The 21,209-nt window shown below is 36.1% G+C and overlaps 3 protein-coding genes across 3 annotated transcripts; 2 read left to right on the forward strand and 1 right to left on the reverse strand.

Moving 5' to 3' along the window:
* Nucleotides 1-12,537: 12,537 nt before the first annotated feature.
* On the reverse strand, nucleotides 12,538-17,918 carry J4E83_006549 (uncharacterized protein; the record flags this gene model as incomplete). The annotated part of the gene is made up of 5 exons (XM_049333461.1): nucleotides 12,538-15,179; nucleotides 15,224-15,980; nucleotides 16,032-16,127; nucleotides 16,181-17,812; nucleotides 17,871-17,918. 5 exons carry the CDS (start codon nucleotides 17,916-17,918, stop codon nucleotides 12,538-12,540), a joined length of 5,175 nt encoding a protein of 1,724 aa, XP_049187183.1.
* Nucleotides 17,919-18,543: 625 nt separating this feature from the next.
* J4E83_006550 (uncharacterized protein) lies at nucleotides 18,544-19,913 on the forward strand (the record flags this gene model as incomplete). The annotated part of the gene is made up of 7 exons (XM_049333462.1): nucleotides 18,544-18,595; nucleotides 18,768-18,790; nucleotides 18,856-18,866; nucleotides 18,923-18,952; nucleotides 19,004-19,090; nucleotides 19,143-19,199; nucleotides 19,262-19,913. 7 exons carry the CDS (start codon nucleotides 18,544-18,546, stop codon nucleotides 19,911-19,913), a joined length of 912 nt encoding a protein of 303 aa, XP_049187184.1.
* Nucleotides 19,914-20,670: 757 nt separating this feature from the next.
* Nucleotides 20,671-21,002, forward strand: J4E83_006551 (uncharacterized protein; the record flags this gene model as incomplete). Its single annotated transcript, XM_049333463.1, has 2 exons — nucleotides 20,671-20,775; nucleotides 20,865-21,002. The coding sequence occupies 2 exons, from the start codon at nucleotides 20,671-20,673 to the stop codon at nucleotides 21,000-21,002; spliced, it is 243 nt and encodes an 80-aa protein (XP_049187185.1).
* Between the last annotated feature and the right edge of the window lie 207 nt (nucleotides 21,003-21,209).

The following is a 21,209-nucleotide window of genomic DNA, read 5'->3' on the forward strand; positions in this document are numbered from 1 at the left end:
ATTACGTAAGCAATTAGATTTACTAGGAATTTTTCTAATTTGTTAAGAAATTACAATAAGTGCAATCTTAACAAAGCTTAATAATAATAAAAAGATAATAATAACTAAGTTATTATAATCTTTACATATAGTACGTATTCTATAATAACTATAACGTAATAACTATTTCTCTAAGTATTAATAGAACTTATAGTAGTCTATTATAGCTACTATCTAGTAAAGAGTACCTTTTTATAAAAGATAAGCTATAGATACTATATTTTAATTATTTTATATCTTAAAACTCTTATAAAGTATTCTAGCTAAGGTATTATATTTCTAATTTTTTTTTCTCTTTTTTTTTTTTATTTAGAGTCTGTTAGTTTTTGCTAATAAGAGTATGCTTCTATTCTATATTACTTTAGTTATAATAGCTATAATTAAGACTTTACTCTATCTCTTTAATTAATAATAAAGTAGTATTTATATATTTTGTATTTTTTATATTATATAGCTTATAGCTAAATTCTCTATACTTATAGCGTTAAAATAGTATATAAAATACTTTTATAGCTCTTAAAATAGCTAAGTTAAATTTATATAGATAATAATAGTAATAAGAAAGTATAGCTTATAACTATAGCTAGTAACTATAGCTTATAACTATAGCTTATAACTATAGCTTATAACTATAGCTATAGTTTAAGCTATATTTATAAGGCTACTATATAAAGTATAGTAGTAAAATAGTATATAAAATCTTCTCTTATACGTAGAATATCTTCTTACTTTCTATATAATATTATTTTACTAACTATTATCTTATAAATCTTATTAAGATAACCTTCTATTAAAAAGAACTATTCTAACTAATAATCTAATATACTATATTTTACTACTAGTTATATTCTAGTACTAGCTAACTTTATATACCTTTTTAAGACGTCTATTATATTTCTTTTACTTAGTAAAAAAAAGCTTTAAAGTTAATTACTCTATTTACTATTACTATATATATCTATAGAAGGTAAGCTTAGAACTACTTTAAGATATATAATCTCTAGAATTTATACTTAAGTTATAGTAGTTTATATAAAAAGAAGAGCTTAATTACTTTTTAGTTTAGTATTCTTACTACTAAGTAGTAAAAAAAAGATAAAGTTAAAGCTCTTTATAATTATATTTACAAAAATTAGCTCTAAAAGTAATATAAGCGTATTAAGTATATAAAAAGATAAAAATCTAGTAAATAGAAGTACTAGAAATATAACTAGATATATTCTTAAAATTTAGTTAAGAAAACTAAGCTTATAGCGTAAGTATAAAGAATTTATAATATAATTAGCTTATTTTATAGTAATATTATAAGCTAAACTAAGCCTTACTACTACTTACTAAGAGCTTATATTATAACTCTAGTAGGTACTACTAAGTTACTACTAGGTTACTAGTAATATTCTATAATAGGTTATAATATATATTAATAGATAATATAATAGATAATATAATAAATAATATAATAGATAATATAATAGATAATATAAGAACAATATAAAGATAAAAAGTAATTTAGATAAAGAGCGTAAGCGTACGTATAATACTAGAGGCTAGTAAAATAAGCTAAGTAATAGTAGATATACTAAGCTATAGCGCCTACGTAAGTACTACGTAAGATATAGCTAAGTTATTATAATATTACTACTACTACTATAGGCTACGTAAGTACTGCGTAAGGTATAGTAAAGCTATTATAATATTACTACTACCTAAGCTACTTTTATTATTATTATTATTAGTAAATAGAAAAAGTAATTAGCTAAGACTTTAAATAATATTATTACTTTTTAAGTTAACTATATATCTACCTACACGCGTATTTATAGCTATAAGTGTAGTAAAGTACTATAAGCGCGTAATATATATATATCTATAGTAATAAAGCTATAGTAGATTATATTTCTAATATATAGCTTTTTTAATAGTTAAAGATAGTAGTAGTATTATTTTTAGCTTTACTATATATATAAAGCTATAAATAAAAATAGTATAAGTATTCTAAACCTAAGTACTAGTAAGTTTTATAATAAAGTAGTATTACTATTTTAATATAATAAGTAAGAAACTAATATTATACTTAGTAAAAAAGTTATATATCTTACTAATAAGATTTTAGAAAGTAAGGCTAGAAAAGAGAATAATAAAAAGTTTTATACTAGTTATATACGTAACAAAGATAATAAAGATAATAAAGGTAATAAAAATAATAATATTAAAAATAATAGAAATATTAATAATTTTAGTATATAGCTCTAAAGTACTAGTAAAGTAGTACTATAGAGCGCTAATAATAGCTTTTAATATAGCTAAAATAGGGTAGTTTATAGTAGCCTTTATTATAGCTTCTAGAGTAATAACTTAAAGAGAACTTATAAAGTAATATATTTAAAAAAAAGGTAATTAATGTAGTATTAATAATAAAGCTTAATTAAGCTTTAGTAAGTAAAGTAATATAACTAGTAATAAAATTAGCTTTAATCTTACTAACTCTAAAAGAACTTATAAAATAGATACTAGTAATATAGTTAAGACCTTATTTAGTATATATATTAGTATAGCTTTAGTATTAAATTTAAGCTACTATTTATATCTTTAATAAGTCTTTAAATCTCTAATCTACTATAAGCTATAGAATAAAAATAAAAATAAGAATAAGAATTTTATAGGCTAAGATTTTAGTATTTTATTACTTTATAATTTATAGCTTAGTTAGTTATAAGCTATTAAGAATATATAATTATATTATTATTTTCTCTACTATAGTATAAATAAACGTTAGTATTTATAAAATAGTTACTTTACTACTTTAAATTTTAAAAGCTCTAACTACTATACTAAAAGTAGTAGCGCTAAAAACTTAAGACTTAGCTTACTTAATACTTATATCTTTAAATATAGAATTTTAACTTTTTTAAAATTTTGTTTTTTTATATACTAGTAATAACCTTAGTTTTTTTAAACTAGCTTACTATAGAATTATTAGTTTACTAATAAAAATTTAATTTTAGTTTTATAATAAGTATAAAGATTTTCTAATCTATTAAGATAACTATTAGTAAGGCTATAGAAGTTTAACTTATAAGTATAATTCTATACCTAAATAGATCTACGTTAGCTATTCTAGTGTAAGCAAGCTAGTAAATAGGTATAGTATACCTAAGAATAAATATAGGTTAATTTATAGTTTAACTCTAATCTAATCTTTATCTATACTAATCTTTTTAGCGTAAATTAGAGTTAAGTTAGAGCTTACTAGTACTAAGTTAAGATTAAGTTATAATAGATAAAGCTAAGTATAAGCTAAATTAGAGTTAGGTTAAAATACGTCTCTTATATTATTATAGTATTTAATTATAGTTATATAGTATATAGACTATAAATAGAAAAATTTTCTATATTATATTATTATAGTGCTTGTTTATAGTTATATAATATATAAACTAACTAAGACTTATTATATTATTCTTATTAAAATAATAAGAGTTAGTAATATAGAGTTACTTTAAAGTATAGTACTTATTAAAAAGTAAAAGCTTCTTTAATTAAGCTTTATTATTTATATTTAAGTCTATATTCTCTATATATATATAAGACTTTTCTCTAAATACTAAAAGTATTAAATTAAGAGACTATTTAAGAGGTAGATTACTAAAAATATTTTTCTTTATATATATACTTGTATTATTCTTATAACTAATACTATTCTTAAAAAGTATAACTTTTTATAGTGTTATAAGTGTAAGATAATACCTTTTATTACTAACTATATTCTTTAAATTATTAAAAACTTACTCTACTTTAACTTAAGTAATAGAAATTACTAGAATATTTTTTATAACTTACGCTAGCTTAAAATAAATAGATATAGAGTTACTCTACTATTTTAGTAATTTAAAGTTATTATTTTAGATTACTATAAGTACTAAAAGATAAGATTTACTCTTCTCTTTAGTTAAAAAGAAAAGTTTTTCTAGTTTTTAAAGTAAAGAATCTAGAGAAGCTAGCTATTAGTAGTAGAGACATCTTTTTCTAAAACTATTTATTACTTTATAGATTTTAATAGATTAAAAATAGCTATATACTAAGTATACTAGTTCTTATACTTAAGGCTAGAGTTAATATTTAATAGTTATAGTAATCTAGATAGTTAAGAAACTACTTATAATATATTTCTTTATATGTTATCTTTTATCTATTCTTTTATTAGTTATTAGTAGCTAACTATAATAAAAGAATATAAGAATATTACCTTATAAATATTAAGTTTCTAAGTTAGATTAAGAATAGTTATATAGTTAAATAAATACTTACGCTTAGTATTAGTCTTAGAGTAGTACTTTTTAAGCTTCTCTTTACTTTTATTAGCTATATATTAAATAACTACTAGCTAGTTAGTAGTTACTATTTTACTATAATCTTTATCTAGTTTAGTAGTTATTTTATTTAGAAAGTTAAATAAGTAGTTATATATTTACTAAATATACTATATCTATAGTTCTTTTTACTAGCTAAGTAAATTAATAGCAACTTTAAATTTGTTTAGTAGCTCTATAATAATTTATAAATATTACTATTTACTACTAGAAAGCTATAGTTATTTAAGATTATAAAAATTAATATTAGCTAACTAATCTCTTTAATAATTTAAGTTATAAGCGCCTAGTCTATTAGCTATTCTATTATTTAACTACTTATTAATAAATAATTATAACTTAAGAGTCTATATATATATATTATATATTAAATTCTATCTTATCTTTATATTTTAGATTACTAATAGATACTTATTAGTAGGTAAATAAGCTTAGAGTATAATAAATTATTTATATTATTAAGGTAATATTTTAATAGCTATATAGATAGCTTATAGCTACGTAGTTATTAGTCTATAATAATATACTATAATAATATAAGATACTTATCTTTTATAGAGAGTTAGGCACTAAAACTATAGCTTATATATTACTAATATAGTATATTTATAGCGTCTCTATATTCTCTAGCTTATTAAATACTTCTAGTTTAAGATATTAGATAATATTCTAGACTATAAAGTTAATTATATAAGCTAGATATAAAATTATATTTTTATCTAAATTCTAAGAGATATTATTTATATCTAGTTAGTTTTTAATAAAAGCTATTATTATATAGATATTACTAGCGTTATTTTAAGTAATAGTAAGAAAGTACAATTTAATATTTATATTAAATAATAACTTTATAATATTAATTACTATAGTTATACTAGTATATCTTTCTTATATTAGTATAAAATTAAGTAGTTTCTTATAGAGTTTCTAGCTACTACTAATATAGTAGACTTTTATAGTAACAAAATTAAGGTAATTAGTAGCTAACTAAGTATTTAGTATAATAAATATATTAGTTTTAGTATTTATATCTTAAAATAAAGCTACTCTAGTTTTATTAAATTATTAGTTAAGTATCTCTATAAATTTATAACGCGTAGTTATTATAGTACTTAGTTATAGAAACTATATAAATTAAGAAAATAATAGTTACTTTATAGTATAAAAAGACTAGTTATTATTAATTACTTTATATATAACTTTATACTTATAGGTTTTAGTAAGATATATAAATATAAATTAAGACGTAGTATAGATATAGAGTATAAATAAAGTATATAGTTTAGAGTAAATAGAGATATTAATTTTTCTATAAAGGTTTATATTATAATAATTAAAAATATACTTTATACTTATACTTTATAAACTAACTAGGTACTAAAACATAGTTTTATATCTAAGATAGTAGACGTATAGTCTACTACTTTAGCGTTCTACTACTTTACTTACTTAAGCTTATACTATACTTATATATATAAAATTATTTTAATAAAAGTTAGTATTTAATAAATCTACTATATATAGTATCTTACTTTACTAGTTCTTCTATACTATAATAATAGCTTTATAAGTATCTTTATTTATAATAAAATAAGTAGAATATTTTACTAGTTATATAGCTTTTTTATTTCTATCTTTTTTAAAATACTTACTATTAAACTTTAAGTCTACTAACTCTACTAGAAAATCTAATAAAGAGTTAAGAAAGCTTAAAAAGTTATTAATTTTATTATTTATATAGTTACGTAGATATAGCTATAATAACTAACTATAATAACTAGTAGTACTTAGAAAATAATTTTTCTTAGTATAATAGAGTATTATTAGAGCTGTTAACTTAGACTCTTTAGTCTAAGTTAAAATAACCTACTTATATACGTCTACTTAATATAGCTCTTAAGCTTACTAAAACTATATAGCGCTTTAAGCGCCTACTACTTTAAGTAGTACTACTTTAAGTAGTACTACTTAGCTAGTATCTTTATAATATACCTATTTTATACTTATATATCTACTTATATACTTATTTATATCTATACTTATATATCTATTTTACGCGCTACTTTATATACTATATAATACTTAATTACTTATATATACTATACGTATTATATTAGATTATATATATATACTAATATACTAAATATAGCTTTATATTTAGCTACTCTTATAGAAATACTATTACTAGTAATATTAAAATACTTTTTCTATTTCTACTTACTACTCTACTATATATATATTAATACTTATACTAATATAATACTTAACTAATATATTATACTACGCGCTTTATAGGCACTTATAAGATATATAAGTATAGCTTTAACTTATTTTTTACTTTTATTACTACTACTTAAACTTTATAAACTTTTTTTATCTTCTTTTTATTTATTTTAAACTTCTTATTTCTCTTATTCTCTTTAATTAGTATTTAGTCTTTTAGATCTTCTAGCTTCTTACGCTACTTATTAATAAATATATTAGCACTTCTTATATATATCTTATATACTAAGATCTTTAATAAACTTACTAAATAACTTAATAATATCTTTATTTAATATCTTATATAACTACTTTCTATAGTTTACACCTACGTTTTTCTACTTCTTAATAGTCTTAGTGTTTAGATTTATAAGATCTACTATTTATATAAGCTAGTATCTTTCTATATATAATTAGTAACTATATATATATATATACGTATATACTTATAATACTTACTAGCTTTCTTAGATAGTTTTATAAAAATCTTTTATATACTTTAGCTTACTTATATATTTCTTACTTTATTAGAATATATTTAATAATACTTTTCTTAAACTAAATAAAGTTTTTTTAAAGTACACTTTTTACTACTAGACTCTTATAACTATACTCTTAATTAGCTTTTTCTTAGCTTTTTAGCTACTATAGTTTAATATATAACTTAAATTAATCTAAATCTCTACTATATTCTAGCTACTTAACTTCTAATTACTACTTTTACGCTTTCTAATCTATTTATAGCTACTATAATTATACTTACTATCTCTTCTTTAAGTATTATTATAATAGGTATCTTTAGATAAAATAATAGAAAGGCTCTAAGACTTTATAATTATATAAAACTATAGTATAAAAATTAGTATATTATAGTATATAGTCTAAGTAAAAGGTTTTTAGTATTAGTACTATTTTAGAAGTAATTAGTAAAGTACTAATATTAAGTTTTATATTATAATTTAGTATTATAGGCTAAAGTTAGTACTAATAATACTACTAATAAAGTAACTTTCTATTTCTTTATTATACTATTATTAAATTCTTACTTTTAGACCTCTTTTTACTTAAAGTCTTAGACTTTCTAGAACTATTATTCTTAGAATTAATAACTTCTAAACTATACTTATTACTATTCTTAGAATTATATTTATTTTTTAAGTTATTAATAGCTTTTTTATACTTATTCTTCTTTTTAGTAGTAATAAATTACTTTTTATTATTAATAACTTCTTTAGCTTTAAGTACTATAGTACTAAAATTATATAAACTAGTTAAGTTAGTAATAAGTATATAATAAAGTAATATAATAAACTTATACTTAGATCTCTAACTTTACTATTACTAATTCTTTATTATTAAAACTTTTAATCTAAATAAGCTACTTAGTATAAGTAGTCTTACTTATAAAAAAGGTTATTATTAAACTTATTAAAGCTAGTATAATAGTTTTTTTAAGTAATTCTTTTAAGTCTACTACTAAAGAGATAAAGAGTATATAGACTATTTACTTCTCTAAAGAAAAATATCTTTTTTAATTTTTTATTACTAGTAGAAAAGTAATCTAAAGTAGTATTAAGTATATTAAAGTTAAATTTTTTATATATAAAGATTTTTTTTTATAAGTAAAGATAAGCTTATCTTTTAACTATTCTACTACCTATAGTAAGTTTAATACTATAATAATAAACTATAATAATATATAGCTTTTTTTCTAGTTTTACTACTTCTTTTAGATAAGCTTTTACTAAGTAGTATAATACTAGATATTCTTTTACTTATCTTACTTTTTAAGCTTCTTTTTAAGTATAGCTATAGTAGTATAGTTTATAATTTTAGTTTTTTTCTTAGTATTCTTTTTCTCTATTATTATAGTTTATCTATTATACTAAGCTATAGTACTAGTACTTAAGCTTAATAAACTAGTAAAGAAAGCTTAAAAGTTAATAAAGCGTTTAGCTTTTATTCTACTAAATCTATAATCTTAAAAAATACTAGTAATTTTAATATTCTTATAACTTAAGCTTTATTCTTTAGATTAGTATATACTATTATAAATAACTATAATATTTATCTTAGTAAGCTTCTTCTACTTCTTAGCTTTAAAGAACTTTACTAGATTAACTAATATAGCTCTAATAGTTATATAGTTATCTAAAAACTTAAATTCTAACTTTATTATAGCTATACTACAAAGATAAAGTATAATAATTATAGTTATATATTATATAGTTATAAGTAGTATTATTATTATTTTTAAGTTTATTATATACGCGTTATTTTATTATTATATAGCTAGTACTTTAATTTAGTAAATTACGCTATACTACCTTAGATAGTAACTAATATTTTAAATTATTATATAATAACTATAATAATTACTATATATAATAATTATTATACTTAATTATTATAGTATAGCTTATATAAAGAACTATATATCTAATTTATATACTAGTAGTAAAATCTTTTATAAATATTTAGCTAAAAAAGCTATATATAAGATAATAGCTAAGGTTACTAAACTATAAAGGCTTAATAAGAATAGCTAACTTAAAAAGCTATACTACTAGAAGCTTAGTAGTAAGTTATTATATTATATTATTCTATTTCTAAGCTAATAGTATATAGCTATTACTATATATTAGATTAAATACTACTAGAAAAGTACTAACCTACTACTATATAAAGGTCTTTTTTATTATCTTATTTATAAAATTACTTAGCTTATTAAAGAATATTTATACTTTTAAAAAATAGCTTTAGTAGCTATTTAAAAAGTAACTAAAGTTTTTATATATAGCTTTTTTAATAGTATATATTTTTATTCTTTTTTTATTACTACTTTTATACTAATTATTATAAGTAGTAACTATAATACTATTTACGCTAAAAGAATTATACTTTAAGTAAAAAATATATAGCTTACTTAAAAGTTTTAGAAAAAGTACTAAATTATAAAAGCTTTACTCTAGTATATTAGCTTTATATATTAGCTTTTATAAATTATGTAAACTATAGCTATAAGCTTTAAATAGTATTTTTTTTACTACTATTAATATATACTATAATAAATAACTATAATATCTCTTAAAAATAAACTACTTATATAAATAGGTAGTTTTATAATTATTCTAAAATATATTTAATAATTATATAATAACTTAACTTTAACTTAACTTATTTTAAGATAGCTTTAACTATACTTATTTATACTATATTTTTTTAGATTAAGTTAAGGTTAGATTAGAGCTATTACTAATATAATCTAATCTTAACTAGATTTATACCTATTTACTAGCGTAAGTATAAGTATACTAGTTACTATAATTAAGTAGGTACACTAGAGTAATAAAGTATATAGAGTACTTCTAGACAAATTAAATTTATAAGAAAATAGGCTCTCTACCTACTTATAGTAATAAATACTTAGTAATAGTCTTAAACCTTTTAGTCTAAGTAGAGCTATAAATAAAAAATTTCTTAAATTATTAAAAAGTACTTTTATAATAGTACTATAAAACTTTATAAGCTCTTTTAAGTATAAAAAAATAACTAAAGTTATAAAGTATAGTTATAGTAGTAAATAGTAAAGGCCTTAGGCGTATAAAATCTAGCTCTAATTCTTCTCTTCTTTCTCTTAGCGGTGTATAGCGTATAGAAGAATTACTAGAATAGATATAAATATTAAATTTAATAAAATTAGAACAAGTTTAATTAATAAATCTAGTACTAAAGTACTAGCTAAAACGTAACCTACTAGTTACTATATTCTAATTAACTAAAGCTATAGTAATATACTAGACTAGTAGTACTCTAGCGAATAATATTAAAGCTATTATAATTATACTATATACTAAAGTACTATCTTAAAGACCTAGCCTAATATAGAACTAGACTATAGTCTAAGTTAAAGGCGTACTCTATTCTTTCTGCTATATTCTAGATTGCAAACGAATTTTAGACACCTCACGCAACCCGTACATCTCGAATTCAAGAACAGCCCGACAAACCATCGCACCAGCAAGGAACCTTCCGACGACCTCTAGCGCTGTGAATAGGGACAGGAACAACTCGCTTGAAAGTACCATCGTTCCATAGAGGACTTGCACCCAGACTAGCAGTCTGACTGCCCAGTCAAGTATTAACATCCAGTACCGGGTGCCTCTTCTCAGGCTGTCCTTCTTCTTTCTCCCAATACCATTCTTGCTGAACGCCAGCCGCGTTACCTCCCGTATCAACCATTCTCTCAAGCGCCCCGAGGCAGGAGGACACCAAGCGACCAACAGGGGATGCTGCCATGACACGTGCGATGGAGACTGATCTTCAAACTCGCTACCGAGATACAGAACACACATCCCAATCGCCTGAATTGGAAGTGGAAGGAAGACCCAGAGTAGCGGGGAGAAGCCTTCAGCCGTGTTACCGTATGTTCCGACAAGCGTTGAGATGAATGAGATAGCCCAGAAGCTGAGCTGCCACCCCTGGATAACCGAGTTTGCCGCAGCTGTGCCGACGAGAATGTATTCAAAGCCAGATATCAAGGTCTTGGCCCAAAGAGGGGCGTCAATCAGCTTGTCTGGCCAGAGGATATCGTCCGATGCATCTCCGGATGCATGGCCTATGTTTCTGACGGTTTCCAACCCCGAACGATCACTCTCTAGGGTCGGACAGGAACTACCCAGACAAATCAGGGCTGCCAACACCGGACGCTGCATCCCCAAGATCGCGATATCAGCCACCTTTGGTCCGACAAATTGCAGGGCCATAGGCAATAAACCCAGTACAACTGATACTATTGCCATCTCCGTCTTCCGAATCTCGGTGAAGTTTTCCAGGATGCAGGACACCAGCACCCAACCACCTCGCCCTGGATCAGCTTGCAATTCCGTCCATTCGGCTGCGCAAACACCGTTCATGAGTTCCTGCAAGACATCATCCCAAGCCCCTGCCGCGTAAAACTGTCTGAACTGCCCATTGTCGTATGCAAGAACGGGCGCAAATTCCGAGCAGACGATAAAACCAACTAGAGTTTTCATTTTGTCGAAAAGACACCCGGCCAAGGGACGAGGATTGGGAAACCCTGATAATACTGTGAGCATGTGGCTGTTGGCGCGAAAACCTATAAATGCTGTAAGTCAACAGCAGACGGGACGGTCCGCGCCGGGAGGCCACATGGCAGAGCTGAGCATCCGAACGGCTTCATCAGCCGATATGTAGCTGAAGTGGCCCCCTCAGCCGTACCTTCGGTATGTGGAGGAGAGACATTTCATTCGACGGTGAGCAATTTGTGATGCAAGCCAGCGGCGCTGTGCTACCATCCGAGCGTCATCCCCACCAATGGTTGAATCCCAGCATATCGTCGCAATGGCCAAATCGGGCATCTCGGCAAGGATAGGTTGTCCATTTGCCTCGTTAGGTGTGCATGAAAGCTCTATCAACGAACCAGCGGATGCGCACTTCGCTGGAAATAAGGCCAGATCTCACGTTGCGCCAGCGGTCCATCCCTGTGGCTATCGTATGACTACAGAAACCTACGCGTCGGTCGATAAAGTGGTGCATGCTTTGAGAGACGCAAGATAAAATGTCTTTGAGAGGTGTCGCATACGGTGAAACGTTGCTCAAATGCCATAAATTTGCGAATGAATAAGTTCGAGATTCTTGCTGTGATGATAGCGTGCACATCCTTCGCACCATCCATGCTTTCCTGCGCTGCGCTGATATCTAATAATGCTTCTATCCTACATAAAGTCCGTCGTTTGTTATCCTACACCCCGTAAAACCAACACTGGAGAAGCCAGCCACCAAACTCAACATGATGGCTCTTGAACGCAAACGCCCCTGTCAACCCTTTGCAAATACCCGTGCTTTAGATGGCGCCATTGTAAATATCCCTCAAGATCGGTCTGCCTTCCAATACGCCCCTCTTCCCTGCTGTAATGACTTTTCCGGGTACCCTCCTCTCTACGGGACTTCCACTAGTGCTTTTACTGCCAATTCTTCTCTTCGGACTCCTAGCGTTCACCTTACCAGGTTTGGCTGTGAGATCGCCGAGTGCCTTGCGCTTCTTCGACGGGCTGGGCGTAAGGCTAGGGCTCTTCGCTACTTTGCTGGTGAGCAAGGAAGAGGTCGAGTGTCTCACAGGTGTCTTGCTTGTTTGTGTGATGTTTTCGTCGAAGCTATGGGATTCGACCATATCGGGCTGGAGATCAAGGACCCAATCTTTTTCTCGGCAAAGGGCGACCATGTCACGCAGAAGCTCGTTGCTCGATAAAGTCTTCTCACTACCGACGATGACAAGTTTCGAGCGCGCGCGAGTGAGGGCAACATTGACGCGTCTTCGGTCTTTGAGAAGATCGCCAACTGTGCCGTTCTCGTTGCTCCGTACACAAGACACGATAACGACTTCCTTGTCGCGGCCTTGAAACTTGTCTGCTGTATGTAGCTCCACACCCGCACAGCCTTGACCACTGATGACGGGGGCAGCGAGTTCGGAGGACTGCGTTTGAGTGTGTGCAGAAGCCAGACTTTGTCGCAGCAGGGCGAGCTGTGAACGATAGAATGCTATGATGCCAATCTCTCCCGCGGGAACACCGAGACTGAGAAGAGACACCGTGAGCTGCGTGACAAGCCGTGCCTCCAGGGTGTTGGTGATGCGCGATCCAGACTGTGCTTCTAGGGTCGATGAAATGAGATCGGTGTTGACGAACACAACTGGTTGATCCGGCGACAAAGAACGAGATATCCAACATCGTGCGGTATTAGGGCCAACGCAAGGCTCTACCTCATTAGATCTTGACTGATGCGGACCATGGTGGTAAGCAGTGAGACCGTCGGGCCTAGGAAGCATGAGGTTGCGGGAAGCGACAGCAGTCGTACCACACTTCAGTCGTCCAGAGTAGATGAAGGTGTTTGACAGTAGCATGACCTCAGCACACATTCGATACTGATGCTCCAGACTGACGACGGCTTGTGGATGAGCCTCGCAAAGGAGCTTGAACAGTGACACATCTAGTCCACCCTCCATGGCTTCCTTGTTCTGGACCAACGGAGGCAGCTGGTAATGGTCGCCCACCAAGATGAACTTCTGAGCCATACGAATGGGCCCCAAGCATACAGGTAGAGTGATCTGGGATGCTTCGTCAACGATGCAATAGTCGAAGACGCGGCGGTTGAATAGTGGATGATTGATGGTCAGACACGTCGTAGCCACGACTGGCGGCTGCATCCACGATCCTTCGAGCTCTTCCAGGCTGTCTTTCGGTTCCGCAGCAAGCGTGGCAAACTCTCTAACCTCAGGATGGATCTTCTTGGCAGCGCCCAAGCGTAGTATGCCGATCTTGTCATCTCGAATCTTGAGAAGGATATTGTCGACGGCAGTATGGGTGTACGATGTAAGCAGGACACTTTTGCCTTTCGCCACCAGCGTACGAATGATGTGCGCGATTGTAGTCGTCTTTCCAGTTCCCGGCATACCCAACACAAGTGCATAATCTTTTGCAGACATGACCTTCGCAACGGCAGCGCGCTGATCAGAGTTCATGGACATTTGCGATGACTGAGGCAATGACATGGCATTTGGTACGGGCTTGAATGCAGGAGCTCGACCGTCAACGATTAGCGCGCGAAGGTCGTGGGCCTTGTAAACGCTGTCATCCATGATCTGGATGAGATTGTTGCGTGCTGCAGCCATACCATTGCTGAACTCGTCTTTGTCAAGACGATACAGCACGGGCTCTTCTTCAGATTGAAAATCCGCCACCATCTCGCCCTCTTTGGTGACTTCCATGATGCCGGCAAAGGTTTGGTTGTTTTGTGAGTGGAAACCGGGCAGCTTGGTTCGAGAGTTGTGCAGCCGCCTGTCAACAGCCACAGTTATACGACGCTTTTTCACGTTGGTGACGTATCCGTTAGCCAACGCGAAATGACCTTGCTCATCCGAAACAACAACAGGCTCTCCGATGATCAGCTGGGACTCGGTGAAGGAGAAGCCTGAGGCCGGCTGTTGTTTGATGAACGTGTAGTTGTAGCGGTTGATCTTCTGGCCGTTCTTGTCTTCATGGGCAGATCCGGGCTCCAAGATTACGTTTGAGAAACAGCGACCGAGCTTCTCCCGTTCGGTGCTCAACATGGTCCACAGTTCTCGCCGAAACTTCATCATATCCGTCTCTTCCTTTGTCAACAGCGTGTCCCACTTCTTCATGAATTCCTGATGAGAAGGTTGAAGAGGCTTCACAAGCTCGTCATATCTTTCTTTCGCCTTCGGGTTCAACATCTCGCCTTTGCCGTCTTCAACGAGATTGTGATACAGGAAGCAAGGCTCCTGTGCGTAACACTTTTGACACTTGAAGTCTTCCTTCAGAATTGGCGGCAGTTCGATGCGGTCTCGGACATAGCATGCCAACTCGTTGCGCTTGATTATCATGTGGATGATATCGTTGCGAATCGCAGGAATGCGGCTGATCTCGGAAGTCTCAAGGTAATACAAGATACCGTAAGCAATGTCAACGTCTAGCAAAGTTAGCGGGGGATGCAATCTGGCTTGAAGGACGTACCATATCGGTTCGACAACAATAGGTTGTACAAAGCGGTCTGGGCAACGTGTGCAGCGTTCGAAGAGTTCTTGCCAGTCTTGACTTCGAAAGGCACTGTCAATGTGCGTTCCCCGAGATCATCGCGCATTGTCACTTGCACAGTAGCATCGATGTTGCCTTTCAATCCATACATTGGAGACCAGACGTGCTCTTCCACATCGAGTAGTTTGTTAATGCTCATAGTCGACTGGCGTCCGTTTCGCTCTCGAACGACGGCATCAGCTTGAGGTTCTGCGCGAACGAATACCTTAGCCCATGCCTGTAGCTCTGGCAGCTTGCTGCTCAGATGTTCCTTGACGGCTTCGCACGTTGAGTTGATCTCCAGTATGGTCTCGAGATGGTTCGGCAAGAGCGTTTCGATGGTGTCCAATAAGAACACGGAACTCCATTCGTTCGCTTTCATGGCTTCTTGGAACAACTCGTGGAGCAGTGTGCCGTAGAGCATTGGGGCGTTGGCCTTGCTGGTGGCCTTCACACGGTCTTGCAGCACCGCACGTCGTAAACACCCAAAAGAGTCAGCGACAACAGTCGATGAGATGAGATGATCAGGATGAAGAATGAGCATGTTGTGGTGGTCATCAATGATACACTGTCCCGTACTTGTAAAGTCACCGATGACATGCACGAACGAACCCGTAGTGCATGGAGTGTCGAACCAAGCTTGTCGTAAAGTGATCGCTTTGAATAACTTTGTCTTTTCTTCCTCAACTATCAGAACCTACACTGTGTCAGCGTGGGCAGCCAAAAGGCGCTTGAGTCCGTGACTTACCTTCTCGGGCATCTGGTAGCCGCGATCCGTGGTATATGAACTGTCGTCCACTCGCTTGATAAGGTAGCGCTGGATTGCTCTATTGTCCTGTTGACTCTTCGAGATTTAGTAGGCTTCTTTGATCAGGGGTGAGTTCACACTCTACTTACAGTATTGGCAGGTACTTGGGTGGCTGCAACTTCGGCGGCAGCGAACTCGTCAGCATCGATGTCCTCTCCAAAATCGTCCTCGTCGTCCTCGTCGTCCAGAAGGCTGATGACGGGTGCCGACGCTGCACTTGCTGTAGCTCCTACGCCTTCCGCCTCTGCGGTCAGGGCCTGGTCTGCTATTGGAGACTCTACAGATCGCGTATCGTAGAGCGATGCTACATGTTCCAGATCCGCAGCGAAGTCATCCTCGTCATCCATGCCAAACTCATCGTCATCACTGCCTTGTTGTGGTATCGGTGCTGCATAATGGTGTTGTGCGGGCGGATGAATGGGCTCGGTAGGTATGGTAACGTAGCTCGTGGAGCGTGCCGGTGGCGCGGACTTTGTGGGCGGTGGAGGTTGTACAGGTCGAGGCGATATATCCAAAGCTTCCACCATGTCCGCGTCAAAGTCGTCTCCGAAATCATCTGAGGATCCCTGCGATGCCGGTGGCTTCGGTGCCGCTTGCACGTAATCGTCTTCTTGAACAAGCTCGTCATCCATGTCCACGGTATCTTCTAGAGGTGCCGACTCGTGCCGTATCGTTTCGGAGGTTTCTGCAAGATAGTCGCGTGCACGCCGCTGAAGAGGAGAGCCCGACGATTGATCCTGGCGATCGCCTGCACCTGGTAACGGAGACGAGCTTGAAGGCATCTGTGACGATATGCGCGGCTGTGACTTTGACACGCACTCCCTCATGCGCTGGACCATGCTCGCGATGTTGGGTTTCGCGGGCTGTCCAAGCATCATTCCATCCGAACTAGATGCGCCAGCGAAAACGTCCTCTGTAGCTTCCTGCTCCGGCTGAAACACACCGTGGGTTCTCCGTTTCTTCCGGGTCGATGCGGGGAACTCTACGCCACAGCTTGCCCATCTCCGAAGTCCACTGACACTTCCAGCAGCAGCCATCGACCTGGGTGACGATTCGTTGATGAGATGTGCAAACGCCACGCTTTTGTTGGCACTTGGTGTTCCCTTGTTGTTCGTGTATCGTGACCATAGCTCCATAGCAGGGTCGGCCTGGGGTGTCGTGATGTCTTGCCTGGCGCCGTCGAGTCTGTGGTCGTCTTGCGATGGTCCGACAGGCGACGAGCTCCTAGCGCGCTTCTTGTTCTTCCGAGGCAGTGGCGTGTTCACTGCTTGCGAGCCCCTCCATATCAGCGTCTCTTCGGGCGAGGCGACGGGTTGCGGCGCGTGTCTCGAGGAATCGTCGACGTTGCCTACCAGATCCGCGAGCGGCAGCCTCGTAGTGGCGGGAGTTGATGGCGGCGGACAATCGAGAATGGTGGGCAGCTTTGGAGTCTTGTTCGTGGTTCCCACATCTTTCGCGACACGATTCGCCTTTGGTGTCCCCATGGGCTTTGGTGTCTTTCCGCGCGCGGTCGGTAGATTTTCCTTCTCCGCCTCGCGCTGTCGGAGGGATTCCGCGGTGGGCGCACCCTCGATGAATTGGAAAGCTTTGAGCTTGGTGCGTGTCTGGGTCGAAGGCATGATGGGAGGGCCAGTGACTACTTGCCGAGCCTGCGGCGCCGCCTGGTTACTGTTTTGGTGGGGGAAGTTGCGTGGGCGGTTCCATTGGCCCTTGAACTGCTGCTGCGAGGGTGAGAGGTGAGTAGGCGCGCGCAGTGAAGGCAGCGGGCTATCCAAGTACCTTTGGCTTTGGGTTCTGGTCAAAGAAGGACCTCTGTCGCGTGGACATGGAGATGGTTGGTAGCGTCAGCGTCTTGAAAGCACAGAACGCGACAGACGCGTCGTGAGTGGCCAATCACGTTGGGCGAGGCGAGAGCTCGTGGCGATACGCGCTCGGGCCGGCTACTGGGAGCCGATGTGCGACACAGCTCCGAGTGCGGGGACCTGCGCTGGCTTGAACCACTCTTCGCATGAATTGCATCTACGGGGACACAGGCACGATGAAATTTAGGCTGTTCGATTGGAAACTACGTTAAAATCGAGAATCGTAGACAAGCCCGGTCTAGACCGACTGGCACGTGCAAGCTTCCGTCATAGTCCTCGGACGTCCTGATTGATACAGTCACGGAATTGACACGACTTGGCGTATCGCAGGTAGCTCCGCGTATCACAAAAGTAGCAAGACATGTCTAGAGGCAGGGACGGGTCAGATAGTCGCTTTTGCGCCAATCGAAATGGTGTCAATCGAAGACGGGAAGCTAGGACCACGCCTAAGCGGAGTTTGGACATTCATCCCACGCTCTAGCACTCTTTCCCCAGATTGTGCGCGCCGACCGTGAATCGCTCACCCAACAGCGCCCATCTCTCTTCTCTCACCCTCGGCCATCTCATTACCTCCCACCCCAACCGCCAACATGTCTGCTGCCGATGCGAAGCCATTGCCTTTCGTCTACCAGTTCGCGGCTGGTAAGTTCCAATTCTCTTAACACCGCTCACCTCCGATGCGACAGCTACCCGAGAGAAATCCGGCTCCGCACCAAGCAAGAAATCTATACGCGCTTCTTTCCGATTATCGCACAGGGCATTCCTGCGTGCCAGTTGAGCTTCAGCGATGTCAATCAGTACTAACAATGTCCAGGTGCCGTGGCTGGTGTGTCAGAAGTGAGTGCGCAACTGTCTATGGAGCTCGCGTGAGATCAACTGTGCTAATGCAGCTCTTGTAATAGATTCTGATCATGTATGTCTCTTCTCCCATCCACACTTTCTAGGCTTAGACACTAACACTATCTCCAGGTACCCGCTGGACGTCGTCAAGACCCGGATGTAAGCGACCGCATGTGAGACCACCTCTGGATCGCCTCTAAACATACACAGACAACTTCAGACCTCTGGCAAGGTGGTCGGCGACGAGGGCTACAATGGCATGATGGACTGCTTCAGGAAGATCATCAAGAATGAGGGGTACGCTATGACGCTCCTGCGATCATAAGCAAGAGGGGTTGACATCTGCCAGTGCGTCGAGATTGTACCGCGGTATCACCGCGCCTATCCTTATGGAAGCTCCCAAGAGGTACGCGCTCTTCCACGCTCTTTCTATTGCAAGAATGAAGAAACTCATCTCACGCGACACAGGGCCACCAAGTTCGCAGCCAATGACTCATGGGGTTCCTTCTACCGCAATCTGTTCGGCCAGGCCAAGATGAACCAGTCGCTCTCCATCCTCACCGGCGCAACCGCAGGTGCCACCGAAGCCTTCGTCGTCGTACCCTTCGAGCTTGTCAAGATTCGGTTACAAGACAGGGCGCAAGCCCACAAGTACAACGGCATGGTCGACTGCGTTACCAAGATCGTCAAGCAGGAAGGGCCGCTCACCCTTTACCAGGGTCTTGAGTCGACCATGTGGAGGCACATCCTGTGGAACGCTGGATACTTTGGCTGCATCTTCCAGGTCCGCGCTCTCCTGCCCGCGGCAACCACCAAGAAGAGTCAAATTACCAACGACCTCATGTCTGGCGCTATCGGTGGCACGGTCGGCACTATCCTAAACACTCCCATGGACGTTGTCAAGTCGCGTATTCAGAACTCTCCCAAGGTCGCAGGATCGATTCCCAAGTACAACTGGGCATGGCCGGCTCTCGGTACGGTCATGAAGGAGGAGGGCTTCGCGGCACTATACAAGGGATTCACACCTAAGGTCCTGAGATTGGGACCTGGAGGCGGTATCTTGCTGGTCGTCTTCACCGGTGTCATGGACTTCTTCCGCAACATGCGCGACGGCAAATAAGTGATGTCTAAGCTCGGTGTCAGTCCGCGTAGTGTTTAGACCACTCGACCATCCTAGAGTAGAAAGGAATCTCTTGATGTAGATTACGTATCCTGTATCCGCTTGCTACAAAGCATGGCTGGGTCAAATCACATTCTTCAAACCATGTCTATGGCGCCACGAACTCGTGCTGGCCTTTTATTGATTCTGAGAGCAATGCTCTACTGTCCAGTCATAAGTTCTTCACCTCCATGCTGGATGGTATCGTTATCTTTCATTGTTGCAACGCAGAAGATCAGCACTGTTCATACATCCGAAGCTGCCAGTAGAAGGGTTGCACTAACATCAAGTATGGCCTGAGTCTACGTGCGCGAAAGTTTAAACAGCTTCTCTAGAGGCTTGCGCTATCCCCCACAAGTGGAATATCACATCCCGAAACCAGCGCAGTCCAACACATGCCAATCCCGCGTTCTATCAACCCCAAACAACCCCACTTACGCGGCTAGACACGGGTGACGTCACCCTCCCCTCCAAGCCCTCACCATAGCCCATCTTGCTGCCTGGTGACCCCTAAAGCCCAAACAAACAAGTTAGTTCACGCAAGTGCCAGCCAGGGTCTACTTGCATAAGTACTGCATCCCCTCTACCCCACTATCCAACACTACAAAACAATCCAAACACTACAACAACCTCCACCATAAGACGACTCTCGAGACTCCGCGCAAGCAAACACGTACATCCACACAGACTCTATACCACCCGAACACCACCACACAACATGCCTCTCGTAGTCCCCGGTCTGCAGTCCAAGGACGGAAACTCCAACGATGACTGGATGAGCAAGCTTATGGGCAAGAAGCTTGGAGACCAGCATGACGAGATGGTGAGTTGCCTCTCACTATTACTTATCCCCTGATCCCCTCTCCCTGTTCTGTGCACTGAACCTCAGCGCTAACTCAACGCCACTCTCAGACTTTCGCAAAGACCGACCTCCCCCAGCAACACCGCGTTCTCAACGAAGGCGATATGAAGACAATGGACTTCCAGCCCGAGAGGCTGAACGTTCACCTCGATAAGGACGGTACTATCAACAAGGTTACCAAGGGTTAAGCGGTTGTCCTATGGCACGGTCGTTGGGTGTGAGGGCACAGCTATCATGAACGAAGGCATGAAGGCATGAACCTTTGAGGGCCGGACCTCAGGTCTTGTTAGTAGGCATATGAGGACTTATCAAGTCACAGAAGTATAAGCCATCAGTGCACTTGAAGTGATGAATGATAAGTGAGAAGTGATAAGTGATAAGTGATAAGTGATAAG

Source organism: Alternaria metachromatica (assembly GCF_023757995.1).
Source record: "Alternaria metachromatica strain BMP 0045 chromosome Unknown scaffold_15, whole genome shotgun sequence".
NCBI classification, from domain to species: domain Eukaryota; kingdom Fungi; phylum Ascomycota; class Dothideomycetes; order Pleosporales; family Pleosporaceae; genus Alternaria; species Alternaria metachromatica.